We start from the raw sequence: 16,767 nt of genomic DNA, 5'->3' as shown, positions 1-16,767 counted from the left end.
AGAGCAGACCAGGATGAAATACGCAAAGTGAGAGCATCAATAAAAGGAAGAAAAAGCGCAGACCTCTTGCGAGGGATATCAATAGGAACTCCCAAATAGGTACCAAAAGAGGGAACATGAGACATCTTCAAAATCGAAGTCAGATGCTCTCGGAAGTCTGCAGGTGTATTCGGACTAAATTTGATATAGGACTTACTAAAATTAATCATCTGTCCCGAAAGCACTTCGAAGTCCTTGAACAAATCCCGTAAAGTCTCAAAGGACAAAGGTGTTGCCTTGCAGCATAGAAAAGCATCATCCGCATAGAATAAGTGCGAAAGCGTTGGTGCATATCTTGAAATTTTGATGCCGGTTAAGGAGCCAATTTTTTCAGCCTTGATCAGCTGGCGGGACAAAATTTCCATACACATAATAAAAAGGTAGGGAGACAAAGGATCCCCTTGACGAAGACCACAGACAGATCGGAAAGATTCAGATGGTTCACCATTAATAAGAACCCTATAAGTGATCGTAGACACACGCACATTCCCAAATAATATTGCGCCAGAAAATTGGGAAACCCATACGCTTCATAACCATCATGAGAAAACTCCACGAAACACGATCAAAGGCCTTGTTCATGTCAAGCTTAAGCACAGCGAAACAGTTCGAACCTTTTGTGGTTTTGTTAATATAGTGCAGCACCTCATGAGCGACAAGGCAGCTATCAGTCATCAGGCGTCCTGGGACAAAAGCTTGTTGCGAGTCAGATATAATAGATGGTATCACCAGCTTAAGTCTATTTGCCAGACATTTGGACGCAATTCGGTAGATAACATTACAAAGACTAATAGGCCGATACTGGGTGACCAACTCAGGGTGTTCCACCTTCGGAATGAGTATAATATGTGTCTAATTCCATTCCTTCAGCATTACGCCGGAATTGAGGAAATGTAAGATGGCCGCAGTTATAAGATGACCAATCTGAGGCCAGAAAACCTGATAAAAGCAGGGAGTAATACCATCCGGGCCAGGTGATTTCGAACCATCCATACTACGAATTACTCTGAGAACATCAGTTTCTGTGAAAGAAGTAGAGAGAATGGAGCAGTCAGCCGGCGAAAGCGAAGGAATATCCAGGTCATCAAGAAAATCTTCAGTGTACTGAAAAATATGTGCTTGAGACGACTGCTGACTACCCATAATAGATCGAAAATAAGAACAAATCTCCGCCTCTATTTCAATTGGGTCATTGATCCATGTGCCATGAGAAGTGCGAAGAGAAATCAGCCGTTGCTTGGAAGATCGTTGTTTAACACGGTTAAACAAAAAACGGGTCGGAAGGCCATCCAGAATCTCTTTACGGGTCTTATTTCGCTGAATCCAGTAACTATGTTGCTTGGAGAGCAGCTGAAGGTGGGAAGATCGCAGGTTGTGGTACCTGAGGGCGTCTTCCGAGTCCGAAAGAGGAGAAGATGCTTGATGAAGATCATATTCAATCGAAGATCAGTTTATACCATAGCGGATGCGGTGTTGAATAATCCAATTCAGAATAGCGAAACGCGCAGCAGCTAACTTTCGGAATAGGACATAAGAAGAGGAGCCACAAACTGGAGTATTCCAAGCATTAGATACAAGGGTCATCACTTCCGGTATTTGAAGACACCAGTTATCAAGGCGGTATGGTCTTCTACGTGATTTTGGTTGCGGCAGAAAACGTAACATAATTGGCGAGTGATCCGAAATAAGAATAGGTAAGTTAAGGACTGAGGTTGCGGGAAAAAGATCAATCCAATCTTGGGTTGCATATGCACGATCGAGGCGTTCCATAATACAGTGGTTAGCAAGCTGGCCATTCATCCAGGTAAAACGAGGACCAAAGAAAGGAATATCCACGAGATTGTTATGAAATTTCCACGCTGTAAACTCAGCTTGGTCTCTTATTGTTAAAGAACCACCAAGTTTGTCCGAATGTAATTCCACTTGATTGAAATCGCCAATAACCAGAAAAGGAGAGCAACCAGAGATTTCATTAGAAATGTTATCCCATAGAAAAGACCTATATTGGAAAACAGGTTCCCCATACAGGAACATTACATACATATCTTTAAAAGCAGCTTGATTTACAACTATGCCCACTTTACAAAAAATAAAACGGGGGCAACTACTTATAACTTGTATATCTACAGAGTCATCCCAGTACAAAAGAAGACCACCACTACGACCAACAGAGTCCACCCCAAAGAAGTTAGGATAACCAAGATGGTGAGTCTTCGTTGTTGCTATGTCGACATTAGAATGAGTCTCTTGCAAAAACAAAATCAGCGGATGATATTTAAGGACACACTGATGTAGATACGGAATTGTAGGATCATCCGCTTCCCCACAGCCCCTACAATTCCAACAAAAGATAGTCATGGGTACCCTGGTGGTGACTTAAGGTCCACCACCTGACCTAACAGATCCGTCCTATCTTCAGCGCTGTGAGAAGACAGGAAAAGAGACGGAAAAACAGTTAGTGACGAAAAAAGGAAACCCCACATACTGCCAAAAGAACATTTAAAACGTTTATAAGAACAAAACTCCAGGGCCGAATCTGAGCTCATAAATTTGCGCTTATTCGGCCCACAAACACCAGCATGCTGAACTAAATCCGGCGATTTAGGTTTCGTGTAACTAAAACCTGGTAAACCCAGAAAAACATAGAGACACTCAGGGGGGAGTGCTCGTGGCTCAAGGACAGACAAGGACGAATCCAAGGCCAAGTCCATAAATTTTGAACGAAAAGATCGTTTAAACTTAGGACAACTCAAACGGTGCAGCTCGTTGTTTACCTTCCTCTTGAAAACAAATTTCAATTTCCTACCAGACGAGTCCATAGGAACGGAACAATTACCAGACCCAGAGCTAGGCCCAGCAGCCAGAGGGTCACGAAAAAGGATGCCCACATCCACATGGCGTGGGGGAGTAGCTGGGTCAGGGAGACCAAGATCCATGATAGGATCCAATTCCATCTCAGGAGCCATCATACGAAAACCAGGTGAAACAGGAACAACAGAGGTCGAAGCGCCATTAAGATCAGGGAGAGTGCGTCTCAAAGGATGAGTCTCAAGCAGGACTTCTCGAGATTCATCTTCATGGACCGTAAACGCAGGTGGCGGCGCAGCGAAAGGAGCTTCCTCATCACCTCCATTGTCAGAAGGTGAAGAAGAAAACGAAAAAACTGGTGAATCTCCTCCTGAATCAACTTGAGCAGACTCATCAGGTTCAGCGATATCAATCTTAGAGGTCAAGTACTTCACTCTTGAAGGTAACCCCATAATCTCCGGCGTGTAAAAGCGTGAACCAGGCGGGCCATGGAGAACTGTTAACCCACTTGCACTTAGCTCCTCCATCCGGGCCCGAATCCGGCGAGCACCATGAAATTTCCCAGACGGACAGAAGGATACTCGATGACCCACTTCTCCACAAGTTTTACAGAATCTGAACACTCCCTCGTACGAAAACCCAATCCACTGATGAGTTCTATCATCAATCTCCAAGTAGCAACCAGGGATCAACGGTTTCGAAAGGTCCACCCATACCTTTACTCTAACAAAGCAGCGAGAGGGGGTTAAAGAATTCACAACCTCCTCCTCGCAAATGTCTCCCACATGAGACAACAGGTAAGCCGCAACAGAGGAGTGCATTAGATGAAACGGAAGATGCAGGACATGAACCCAAACAGGGACAATATGAAAAAGCATATTGTCCGGGAAGGAAGTTGCAGAGCACGGACGAAGCACCGGTAAACTGCCATCAATATTGACAGTTTGACGCTTGCGGAAGTACTTGTAATCAGCCATAGATGAAAAAGAAAACAAGTAATAAGGGTTCATGGGTCGAATCGAAATCGACCCATTTAACCTCCAGTGAATACCAATCTGGTACAGAATACGGTCAATAGCCAGATATCTCTGGTCTAAAAAACGGGCAGTTAGGACTCTATTGAAATCTAACCCCGTGAGGTCAACACAAAGGTGAGGTGGTAGTTTTATATTCACACCAGCCCGACAAGGGGCGGTGGAGGAGGAAGAAGCCATGGTTTTATGTTTTGGTTTATATAGATAAAATATGAAGGTGAAGCTCTAGGGGTGAATTAAAAACTGTAGAAAGGTATATATAGAAGAAAAACGGGAAACAAAGGTTAGGCCGGAGCACGACGTGGCATCAGACCGGACATAGCACCAACACGTGTGCTAAAACAGGGCGGCCAAAGAGACAGTCTATCCAGAAAAGAGTGGAGTTTGGCCGAGAAGGAAAAACAAGTTGATAAATGGGGTTTGGCGAGGAGGAAAGATAAGATATGGTGGATCAAGTTGTCGGAGATGTGTCGGAAACAGGACAAAGAAGTTTAGCGGTGGATAAAACCCAAAGGGTAAGAAAACTCTCAATTAGAGAGAAACTCTCTAGTGATAGAGAGAGAAACTTTTTTTCATTTTATCATTTTGCTGGATGATTTTAATGAAATATTTTTTGGTTGAAGGAAAATTTTTGAGTATTAGTTCATCTTTTGCACTTATGTATTCGATCTCCATCGGGGAATCGTGTATTCGGGGAACAGTAGGTTTCATGAGAGACCGTCTCTTATTAATTTAGTGGGAGACATAATAGAGAAAAAAGAAATTTTGGGGGACCCTCACCCCATCATGTGAGAGGTCTCTCAATAACGTTATTGAGAAACTGTCTTTTCGGAGTATTTGTGTTCGGGGAATCGTGTTACCCTGTCCAATTGTGTAATTTTATTCCTTAATTTTAAACTAGTAAATAGGCCCCTGAAATCTTTTATTCTTATATATGTAAGAGGTTGGACGCACCACAACAACAAACAATCGACCCGTGTCCTTTGCCACCAGACCTACGAACAACTTTGTCCTCCACCACCGGCCGATCCCCTCCTCATTCGACATCCCACCACTTCTCTCCTGGCCACAAATGACAACACGAGGACATAGTATCTACAAATCCAAGCATGTCTTCATCGTCATCACCATTACCCCTTCACCCATACCTTCAAATCCCATCACGGCGCTCAATGATCTGCATTGAAAACATGCTATGACATAAGTTTGACGCTCTACTTAAAAATAAGACTTGGGTCTTAGTTCCATAGCCATCTAATGTTAATAGCACGCGGTATATGTGACCTTTTAAACATAAATTCAGATCTAATGGAGACCTAGAGTGCCACAAAGATCATATTGATGTTAATGGCATGCCTCAAGAGGTGGGTGTTGATTCTGATGAAACGTTTACCATGTGGTTAAGCCGGCAACAATTCACACAATGCTTAGCCTAAATGTGTCGAAGAAGTTGTCCATATATCAATCAGGCGTGAATAATGCTTTTCTTCACGGACATCTTGCACGAGTTGTTTATATGTATGAAGCTCCCGGGTTCCATGATCGTGTTCATCCCAATGATGTTTGTCTTCTTAAAATAATGTTTCTACCATTGGTTTCCATCGTAGAATCTGACAATCCCTATTTATATATTGGTTAGGTGATGACATTGCTTATCTTCTACTTTATGTCAATAATGATATTATCCTTTTTACTTTGTTCGTCCAATTCTTTCCGGGATATTTATTATTGGTGGTGTTAGGGTGCAAACTCATGCCCCATATCGGTAGAATAAAAATGGAAGATCGTCTTTATAAGTGTCTACAAAATATAATAATATGAGGCTATAGGCACTGAAATTTTATTTTAAGCGTCGAAAATACAGAAATTAATTAATTTGAGGTAATAATAAATAAATTACCCAATTTAATTATTTTTGTCCCTTTTAAATCAAATTTGGGTCATTCAGAGTTATTCGGTCCAAATGAAGTGAAATTGGGCTAAAATTACAAACGGGCCGAGAAATGGGCCCGCAACCCTAAGCTGGAGAAAGCCCAACTTTTTCTCTATAAATAGAGCGAAGTTCATTCATTTAAAAAAAACCTCGTGAATAGAAAAAACTCGAAGAAAGAAGAAGAAAAGAAAAGCTCTGGAATTCTCTCTGAAAAACTCGTGAAATTCATCATAAACAATCAACAAGCATAACAAATTCGTGTGCGCTGCGCAGAAAACTCAAACATTCAAACTCGAATATTCAAACATTCAAACATTTAAGAGAGACTCAAGTCGTTCGACCCTCTCAAGAATACAAGTCAACGTCGCGCGTAGAGTGCATACACCCTCTACACATGCACTCCCTGCAAAACGCACGCGCACCCTCTACGTGGATCGTGCACGCGTACCCTATTTGTTTATTTAGAATCAGAGGATTATTAGAGATTGTACACGAACTTTTCTGATATTAATAAAAACTCATTTTGTTTCCTTGTTTTGTATTTCAGTTATCGCAATACAAAATTTGTCGTTACAAATTTGGTGAACCCGATGTGAACATCTCTACTACTTTACAAGCCAAGTCTACTAAAAAAAGATGTCTACCAAGCAGGATGCATCACCTAACGCTTCCAAGAAAACCTACGCAGCTATCCTGCAAGGCACTCCCACCGCCTTTGCTACCTCCCGGTGTGCAATCGATTTGGCATCGCACTAGTGGAATGGGAAGAAAGCGCTATCTCGCCGCTGCTCGCATCGCTAGCCTACGCTCCGCACATGTCCCTACCAGGCCGCGCAAGATCTCGTTGCCTCCATAGCTGCTGCTGCTACAGCCTATCCTTGTCTGCCTCTACTCCTTCGCGTGAAGAGACTCGAAGTTCTAACGTCGACAAAAACGCTTTCCCTTGTAAACCTAGGGCGTCGCCAAAAAAGAAGGATGTCTCCACTCCTATCAGCGCTTGGTCATGGTGATTGCTGGTTCTACATTAGAGGAGCAAGTCCAAAGCATGAATAAGCTCCTTGATAAGATGATGAAGGAGAATGAAGAAAAGAACAAGAAGATTGATGAACTTCAAAAGGAGGTGGTGGAGCTTCGCGAGAAAAATATCTCAAGTGAGCACACCGACTCGACAAGGATGATGATACGATAAGGACGATGACAAAGATGATAATGGAAAAACCGGCAATGAATTGGCGCCTTCGAAGAGAAGCTCCAGGAGTTGATAGTTAAGACAATCAAAAGTCAGCTAGGTGAAAGTTCGACAAGCAGTGGGCGCTACATCAAGCCTTACACTAAGAGGATTGACAGTCTACGCATGCCTCTTGGTTACCAGCCTCCAAAGTTTCAACAATTCGACGGGAAGGGAAATCCAAAGCAACACATTGCCCACTTCGTCGAGACATGTAACAATGCTGGAACTAATGGTGATCGTCTAGTCAAGCATTTTGTACGTTCTCTTAAAGGAATTGCTTTTGATTGGTACACAGACTTGGACTCTGGGTCAATTGACAGCTGGGGTCGCATGGAAGACAAATTTCTTAACAGGTTCTACAACACTGGGCGTATCGTCAGCATGAGCGAACTAACAAACACTACACAGTGGGAGGATGAACCTATCGTCGACTACATCGATCGATGGCGTGCATTGAGTCTGCAATGCAAAGATCGCTTAAGTGAATCCTCAGCAGTGGAAATGTGCATTAACGGGATGACCTGGGATATTCTTTATGTAATAAAAGGGATCAAGCTGAAAAGCTTTCCAGAATTGGCAACCCTTACTCACGACATGGAAATTATAATCAAAGGGCATGGCAAAGCTCGATCAACCTCTTCTAAGGCGCCAAGTGAAAAGAAGGAGTTTAGAAAGACAGATAAAGGCTTCAAGTCGATTGGAAAGGAGGCAATGGTCGTCGAAACCAGCGACTCGCCCGTTAAGATCTCATCAAAGCCTAAGTTTGAAAAGAAGAAGGAGTCATATGCTTACAATTATCAGCAGAACAAGCCCACGTTAAAAGAGTTACAAGCTAAGAAGTGCCCTTTCCCAGACTTTGACTTATCTGGAATGCTAGATGACCTTTCGGAGAAAAAGGTTATACAACTTCCGAGTCCAAGAGACCCGATCGGACTAACAAGACAAGTGATTCCAACTATTGTCGCTATCACAGATCGGTAAGTCATCCCCTTGAAAAGTGTATAACACCGAAAGAGAAAATTATGCAACTCTCTAGAGACGGAAAGATTATCCTTAACTTGGATGAAAAACAAGTAGCTACAAATCAAACTACTGCAGATTGGAGCAAAGATGAGGAACACGAGGAGCCAACGATGCATCGCGGGTGGGATGTATACATGTTGCAATTCAGGAGCCTTTAACTTGTTGCTATATGGTTTCAAAAGCCATCTTCATCGATATCCCCAAAAGTAGGATTAGGTCCTCAAGATGAGAAGAATGTAGATGATGATGATGAAGGGTGGACCTTAGTCACACGCAAGAAGACAAAAAAACAAGTATGGAAAATAGTCGAACATGTCCATCATCGACGAAAGCAATCAAAGAAGATGAAATCTTGTATGTCTAATGGGGAGAAGAAGTCTAAAACAGTGATCAAACCATGTGTCTTGCCTATCAATATGCCTAAGCAAAAATCGTTGAGTCATATTGCTCTAGAAGAATTTCTTCCAAGAGCTTTCTTGAACAATGTTACCGTATGTACCATTTTCGCAGAGGTCATGATGATAAAGAAAAAGTAAAGGAAAGCGGATGATGCGGTACCATCACAACAATTGCAATCTTACCCTCAAAAGGAAAATGAAGTTGAAAAGGCTCTCAACGCCCTTCCCGCAAATATGGGGTGGAGACAAATCTTTCACCTGCCGAAAGAGAAGCGTCAGATAATACTCCAAGGACTTGATAAACCGAACTATATTTGGTAAGATGAAAGATGCGGGAGAGCTTGTAGAGCGATCAACACAATGTGTCTTCTGCAATGCAGCCTTGACCTTTTCAGATGAATATCTGCTTCTTGGTTCCAAGCCTCACAATAGGCCGCTTTATGTGTCAGGCTACATTCGAGGACAAAAAGTAAACAAAATCTTAATAGATGGAGGCCCAGGAGTAAATCTCATGTCCAAAGCAACCATGAAAGAGCTAGGCATCACAGTTGATGAACTTTCTAGCAGTCGAACAGTAATTCACGGTTTCAACTTATTGGAGAGCGGGCTATTGGCATGATTCGTGTAACCCTTAGCATGGGTGACTTGTCATCTAAAACACGCTTCCATGTCATCGAGGCCAAGACATCATTCAAGTTATTATTAGGTCGACCATGGAAACATGAAAATGGAGTCGTTGCATCAACCCTCCATCAATGCTTGAAGTATTATCGCGGCGGTGAAAGGAAGATAAATGGAGACGCCAAGCCTTTCACTAAGGCTGACTCTTTCTTCGCTGACGCAAAGTTCTTTGAAGAAAATGGTACTTCTAGTGAGTTCATGCCAACTACCATTTCTTTAACTGGAAAAGGAGGTAAGCTGAAAGAGAATACCAAAGAAGATGTTGTTACGAGTCATGTTAAAGAAAATGATAAGCAAAATATAGACAACGCTAGTAAAGCATATACTCCCGTTATATCACATAAGAAGCAAGAAATGCCACAGAAGTCTACCTCACCAGTATTGCGGTATATTCCCAAGTCTCGCCGCAAAGAAGGAGATAGTTCTTTTGCAGAATGTCTAACAAAGAGAGATCTTAAAGACAAAAGTAAACCAAGTCCAATGATCAAGCAAGAATGGATGGTGGAAGTCACTACACCTCTTCCAAGTTCAAACCAAATGAAATTTATGAGACCTCCTCTAGTTGGTTTCGTCTGTTCATCAAACCAATCATCAAGCGATCAAAATGTGGGAATATTTCATTCTAACGCATACAAGCTACTGGCAAATGCGGGTTAAGACTTTACAAAACCAACTCTACTCGGGAAAGTTGTAGAAGTTGAACCATATGGGCTTAAAAAAACGCAACAGGAGTTGTTCAAGCAAGAAGGAAGCTTTATAGAGACTAAAGCAGGGCTTGGTTATAAGTCTCCCACACCCGTGAAGATCAGTGCTCGTAGGAACATAACTACTACATCTTCACAACATATCACAGTGGAAGAGGCTGAGGAGAATGAAGAAGAAGACATTAAAACACTAAAAACATCTTCAGTCTTCGACAGGATAAGTCCACCTGTACAGAGAGCCCATCCTTCTATATTCGACAGGCTGGGGAGACCGAGTCCTACAAAAAATTGTCCTTCTGTCTTCACTCGACTGGATAAACGAGGAACAAATGAAGTTAAGTCGTCAACCCCTCCGCCATGTACAAGAAAGAAAGGTGCATTAAGTGATCGTTAGGTGTTCGTTCAAACACGGTCTTAACTCGTTTAGGAGCCTCCAATAATGATAGTGGTAAGACTCTTCTGTGCTCAAATTCTGTGGAAGAAAACGATGAAGATGTAAACATAAGTGATGACTTGAGAAGCGCAATACCCTCTCGCATGAAGCATTTGCAAGTGGTGGACATCATCCAACATGAGCCATTAAAAGCATGAAGATGAGTATTAGTTCTCATTGGTTTGTCCTCAAGCAATGTTGAAGAGTCTAAACCTCCATCTTCACACACCGGTAATGTAAAAGACTTGGAAATTGTGACTTCTTATCATATCACTACAGAAGAGATACCTGATGACAGCGAAGAGGTAGAGGCTGACAAGGCACCTGAAACACTTGAAGACGAGGTACAATCAACCGTAGATGATTTAAAAGAAGTAAACCTAGGAACTGGTGAAGATCCTCGTCCAATGTACGTCAGTGCTCTGTTGACTAAAGAGGAAGAAGAGGAGTACTAAAAATTGTTGGTTGAGTACAAGGACGTCTTTTCTTGGAGCTACAAGGAAATGCCCGGACTAAGCCCAAAAATTGCAGTTCATCGATTGGCAATCAGAAAAGGAATCAGTCCTAGAAAGCAATCTTAACGTCGCTTTAGGACGGAGCTTATACCTGAAATTGAAAAAGAGGTTAACAAACTCATTGAGGCTGGATTTATCCGTGAAGTCAGATATCCTACCTGGATAGCCAACATTGTTCCAGTCAGAAAGAAAAATGGGCAACTACGTGTATGCGTCAACTTCAGAGATCTTAATGATGCATGTCCAAAGGACGACTTCCCTTTTCCAGTTACAGAGTTGATGATAAATGCAACTACTGGCCACGAAGCACTCTCGTTCATGAATTGCATTGCTGGATACAATCAAATACAAATGGCACCTGAAGATCAAGAAGTAACGACATTTCGCACACCAAAAGGGATATTTTGCTACAAAGTCATGCCATTTGGACTCAAAAATGTCAGGGCCACATATCAGTGAGCAATGCAAAGGATCTTTGATAAAACGATAGAGTGTTATGTCGACGACGTGGTTGTCAAATCAAAGAAAAGAAAAGACCATGTTAAAGACCTTCATACTGTCTTTGAGAGACTTAGAAAATGTCAACTCAAGATGAACCCACTCAAGTGTGCATTCGGCGTCATATCCGGGAAGTTCTTGGAGTTCGTGGTAAGGAATAGAGGCATTGAAATCGACCAGACCAAAATCAAAGCTATCAACGAAATACCAGAACCAAAGACGTTGAAGGAGCTGCGCGGGTTGCAGGGACGTTTGGCATAGATTCGAAGGTTCATCTCTAACCTAGCAGGACGTTGTCAGCTGTTCAGTCATCTCATGAAAAAGGATGCTCCATTTCAGTGGGATGAAAAATGCAAACATGCTTTTGATAGCATAAAAAAGTACCTGGCTAGTGCACCAGTGTTGGGGGCACCGATTCCAGGAAAACCGCTCATTCTATACATCGCTGCAGAAGAACGTTCGCTGGGGGCAATGTGTGCACAAGAAATTGAAGACCGTAAGGAGAGAGCACTCTACTACTTGAGTCGTACCTTTGTTGGAGCTGAATTAAATTACTCACCCATAGAGAAGATATGTCTTGCTTTGGTGTTCGCCATCCAGAAGTTGAGGCACTACATGCAGGCGCATACCATACACGTGGTCTCAAAAGTGATCCAATCAAGTATATACTCTCAAGACCAGTCTTATCTGGAAGACTTGCGAAATAGGCAGTGTTACTTAAACAGTATGACTTGGTGTTTGTGTCTCAAAAAGCAGTAAAAGGTCAGGTTATTGCAGATTTCTTCGCTGTTCATACAGTCCCGACAGAGTGGGAACTTTCAGATGAACTACCAGGAGAAGAAATATTTTACGTGGACATTTTACCTCCATGGCAAATGTACTTCGACGGTGATGCAAGGCGAGACGGAGCTGGAGCAGGAGTTGTGTTCATATCTCCACAAAACCATGTAATACCATACTCATTTACACTCACACAGTTTTGCTCAAATAACGTGGCAGAATATAAAGCTTTGATATTAGGTCTTCAAATGGAACTTGAAATAGGCGTAAGGGACATGGATATTTACGGAGACTCACAATTGGTGATCAGCCAAGTCCTGGATGAGTATGAGGTAAGAAAGGAAGACTTGATTCCCTACCATCGACAGGCGTTGCAACTGCTTAATCAACTTGACTCCATCAATATTGGTCATATACCGAGGAGTGCCAATAAGTTGGCTGACGCGCTTGCTAACCTTTTAGCCACTTTGGCACTGGGGGCAAAAGAATCTATGCAAGTGCCAGTCTGTAATCGCTGGGCAATAGCTTTACTTGAAAGAGTAGAAGATATAGATACAACAAACATGATTTGCGGCTACATGGCTGATGAAGATGACTGGCGCCAACATATCATTGATTTCTTGGACCACAAAAAATTACCCGATGATCCCAGGCACATGGTATAGGTACACCGACATGCTCCAAAATTTCTTCATTACAAAGGGGCGCTCTACATACGCTCTTTCTTAGGACATTGGTTGAGGTGTCTAAATAAAGATGAAGCCACTGAAGCAATGCACAAAGCTCATTCTGGAATTTGTGGCGCTCACCATTCTGGACCTAAAATTTAAGATCGTGTAAAGAGAATGGGGTATTACTGGCCAACCATGGTTCAAGACTGCATGGACTTCGCGAAAAAGTGTCAACCCTGTCAGTTCTACGCAAACTTCATAAATCAGCCGCCAGAGCTGTTACACCCGACTGTATCTTCATAGCCCTTCGAAGCTTGGGGACTCGACATTGTGGGACTTCTCACTTCGAAAGCCTCGAATGGACACTAGTATATTCTCGCTGGTACTGACTATTTCTCAAAATGGGCAGAAGCCATCACATTACGGGAAGTCAAGAAGGAAATGTTATGAATCTCATCCGAACTCAAATAATATATAGATATGGTGTACCACAACGTATCATAAGTGATAATGGGAAACAGTTCGATAACCATCTAATGACAAGTTTAGGAGAGAAGTTAAAATTCAGACAGTACAAGTCATCGATGTACAACGCTCCTGCAAATGGCTTGGCTGAAGGCTTTAACAAGACACTTTGCAACTTGTTGAGAAAAGTAGTAGCAAAATCAAAGCGAGATTGGCATGAAAGAATTGGTGAGGCATTGTGGGCCTATCGTACCACATACAAAACTCCTACTCAAGTAACCCCGTATGCGTTGGTGTATAGAGTAGAGGCTGTGTTGCCATTAGAAATGCAGATCCCATCCTTACGCATTGCTATTGAAGAGGAACTTACAGAAGATGAAAATGATAAGTTACGTTTAGTAGAGTTGGAGGCACTCGATGAAAAAGACTAGAGGCCCAACAGAAGCTCCAATGTTATCAAGAAAGGTTATCGCGAGCATCCAACAAAAAAGTATGTCTTCGTTCTTTTCAAGTAGGAGACCTAGTCCTTGAAATACGAAGACTAATTATCACCTCTCACAAGCCGGTTGGTAAATTCACCTCTAAGTAGGATGGCCAGTATGTGGTACAAGAAGTTTACAAGAACAGCGCATACAAGATTGCGGATGAAGACGGTGTGCTCATAGGCCCAATAAATGGGAAATTTCTCAAGCGTTACTACTCTTGAAACAGCATCATGCTCCTAAGCAAGAGCGTAAACTACAAGCCATGCTCCTAAGCAAGAGTCAAACGCAAACCTCTTTAAACTACGTCGACTTGATCTTGTGAAGTCTTGTTTTTACTTTACAAGTACGTAGGCGACTTGGATGAACATGTAGTCCGAGTGCACCCATATAAAAAAAAAGTCCATGCAGTCTTATCAAAGGGGCGTGTCATACTCAAAAAAAAAAAAATTATGTCACGCCTTAAAAAAAAGACGTTTCTCGCTCCCCTGCCCGCATGAGCTTAAACTCGAACGACTAAATCTAAAAATCACATCGTGTCCGTTACATTATATCTTATACATAGATATAGTCTAGCGATTTTTAATGTAACATTACATTTACATTACATCCAAAAGGGAGAAGTACACAACATATCAGCTACTTAAAAAAATTACTACGTACAACAAAAAAAAGTATGAATACAAAGAGAGTACATGTTTACACCAAACACTGCAACTTCTACTTACTACGTTATAACATACCTCGTTATCATGTCAAAATAAAAATGGGTACGTATACAAAAAGGGGGGGGGGGGGGACGGTGACCTATGATAAAATTTATCCTAGAGTACCAAATCCATCCAAGCATCTGGGTCCAACGATGATTGCAATTCTAGGACTAAACAACTCTTCTCCTCAAGAACGGCTACATCTTCTGCACTCAATTGCGGGGTGGCCTCCAATTTAGCGATCTTCGACCCTCTTGTTTCAACTTGGTCTCGGGCAGCCTTACGAGATCTCTCAAGATTTTCCATGTCACTAGCTAAGTGACGATATGCTTGATGAGCCTTTTCTAACGTATCCTCCAGTTGAGCTATCTCCTTGCCTACATCGGACATCTTTTCCGCTATAGTGAGGGAAGCCGCCTCGGCATTAGCAAGAACATGACTATATTTTTCGAGTCCTTCACGCTCTTCAGTAATTTCTTTGCCCAAATCCTCATGGCGAAGACGGTCCCTGGTAGCTTCTTCTAGAAAGCAAAAAGCTTTGACGGTGGCGACATACGACTCAATCTTGTCTTGAAGTCGGATTGGATCCCTTTTAAAGTGTTTTATATATTTGTAAACCAAGGTGGCTTCTTTCCCAATTTTCTCGACATCTGCAAAAGCTGTCCTACGTTGATGGGTTCGGTATTTTTAATTTCTATAACTGGTGCGCCTTCCCCCTCTTGTAATATCTCTTTAATTATATAGGGATGTAATTTGACTGAGTCTAGGTTAGGATCATCCTCGTTATCATTGTAAATAGAATTGCATTCAGAAAAACACAAGGAGTAAGCAGAATCTGATTTATTCATATTAAATTTTGAAAATAGCTGAAACAAAGAAGCCATCTGTTCAGTAGTCAGTGGCGGTAAAGGGACAGCTGCTGGGACATTTCTCATGCTGCTATTACTATGTGACGCTATGCTAGGAGAAACAATGGGATGAGGAGTGACGACAGAAGAAGACTCTCTAGCGACTTCTCTAGACTCAGACCCTGACTCTGACTCTGACTTCGATGCGAATTCGTTGTCTTCAGATTCTCCTTTGAACATTTCTCCTTCTCCAATAGTGACCTTGAAGAGTTTTCCTTGGTTGTTAGTCCACTTGATCGACTTTCTCCATCCTTTCTGCTGATTCGAGCTGGTTTCGGTAATTAGCGCTGTCGGGTTGAAATGGTCATCTTGAAGTATCATGGTAATGATCTCATCCTGCGCTGCCCTGACGAATCGGTCGCCAAACAGAAGGCTAAAAGCTTGTTCGTCTAAACAAGGTGTTTGACGAGTTTTGACGGTAGGAACCGTTTCTGAAGGGATGAAGTAGCAATCGTGGAATACCTCGATTCCAGCTAGTTGTATTCCCTTATAATGCCAAGGTTCGGGAAACCCATGAAAGTACTCGTGAATCCCTTCTCTAACGAAGTATCCATTTAGGGTAGGAAGATAGGATCGCATTTGGATTCCTTTGTTCTTACGGTTTTGAAACTGAGTGAGCATTTCCAGGGCTTCCGCTTTCGTGGGTTTGTACCCCAATCCTAGTGGTATCCTTTGAGAGTTTCCCTCTTTGTAAGGTGCAAAGAAATTCTTCTTGGTGGGATTTAATGACATTCCTGGGATGTATCCCTGGGACTTGAGTATGCGGTTGACCACCAAATTGGAGTATGGGTTGAAATATAGAGGTGCCAGTTCGCTCTCTATAAGATTTATGCTCTGAAATCCCCCAAGCTCGTATACTGGGTCTGTGACTACTTGATTGCTTGACATTTTCTCTCTCACAGCCTTGATAGGTGACGAAGTGATCGTCACTACTTTACCATCTAGAGGTATTTTGACTTTCTGGTGCAAGGTGGATGTTACCGCTTTAGAAGCGTGAATCCGAGGCCTTCCCAGAAGTATATTGAAGGATGCCTCGATGTCCACTATTTGGAAATTAACCTTTCGCTCGATTGGCCCTGTGGCTATAGTGAGGTTAATTAGCCCTACTACTTTACGTCGGGTTCCATCGTATGCTCGGACACCTTGGTTGGTAGGAGTCCTATCTGATTCTTTCATGCCCAACTTGTATGCTGTCTTTAGTGGTATGACGTTGACTGCGGAGCCGTCATCCACCAAATTCATTGGTACATTCTTCTTTAAGCACGTGACTGTAATGTATAGAGCAAGATTATGATTGGCGCCAAAAGGAGGCAAATCCTCATATGAAAAAGTAACTAGGCTACTTAGCTTAACTGAGTCTTGGAAGACTAGGCTGACTACGTCGTCAGGCGTCGAGTTGTGTGCTACGTTCAATTTAGCCAATGCTTGCATTAAGGCTTGGCGATGGGGAAATG

At 42.4% G+C, this 16,767-nt stretch overlaps 3 protein-coding genes across 3 annotated transcripts; 2 read left to right on the top strand and 1 right to left on the bottom strand.

The window, feature by feature from the left end:
• Positions 1–1,485: 1,485 nt before the first annotated feature.
• Positions 1,486–2,397, bottom strand: LOC141607369 (uncharacterized). Its single transcript, XM_074426721.1, has one exon. It carries the CDS (start codon positions 2,395–2,397, stop codon positions 1,486–1,488), a length of 912 nt encoding a protein of 303 aa, XP_074282822.1.
• A 6,705-nt stretch (positions 2,398–9,102) lies between these two features.
• LOC141607368 (uncharacterized) lies at positions 9,103–11,258 on the top strand. Its single transcript, XM_074426720.1, has 4 exons — positions 9,103–9,789; positions 9,877–10,225; positions 10,564–10,693; positions 10,877–11,258. Exons 1-4 carry the CDS (start codon positions 9,103–9,105, stop codon positions 11,256–11,258), a joined length of 1,548 nt encoding a protein of 515 aa, XP_074282821.1.
• A 354-nt stretch (positions 11,259–11,612) lies between these two features.
• LOC141607367 (uncharacterized) lies at positions 11,613–12,742 on the top strand. Its single transcript, XM_074426719.1, has 2 exons — positions 11,613–11,958; positions 12,054–12,742. The coding sequence occupies exons 1-2, from the start codon at positions 11,613–11,615 to the stop codon at positions 12,740–12,742; spliced, it is 1,035 nt and encodes a 344-aa protein (XP_074282820.1).
• Positions 12,743–16,767: the final 4,025 nt, after the last annotated feature.

This window comes from Silene latifolia, chromosome 10 (assembly GCF_048544455.1).
Source record: "Silene latifolia isolate original U9 population chromosome 10, ASM4854445v1, whole genome shotgun sequence".
Taxonomy (NCBI): domain Eukaryota; kingdom Viridiplantae; phylum Streptophyta; class Magnoliopsida; order Caryophyllales; family Caryophyllaceae; genus Silene; species Silene latifolia.
Note: the sequence above shows the minus strand (reverse complement) of the source record. Positions and strands in the feature narration are given on the sequence as shown.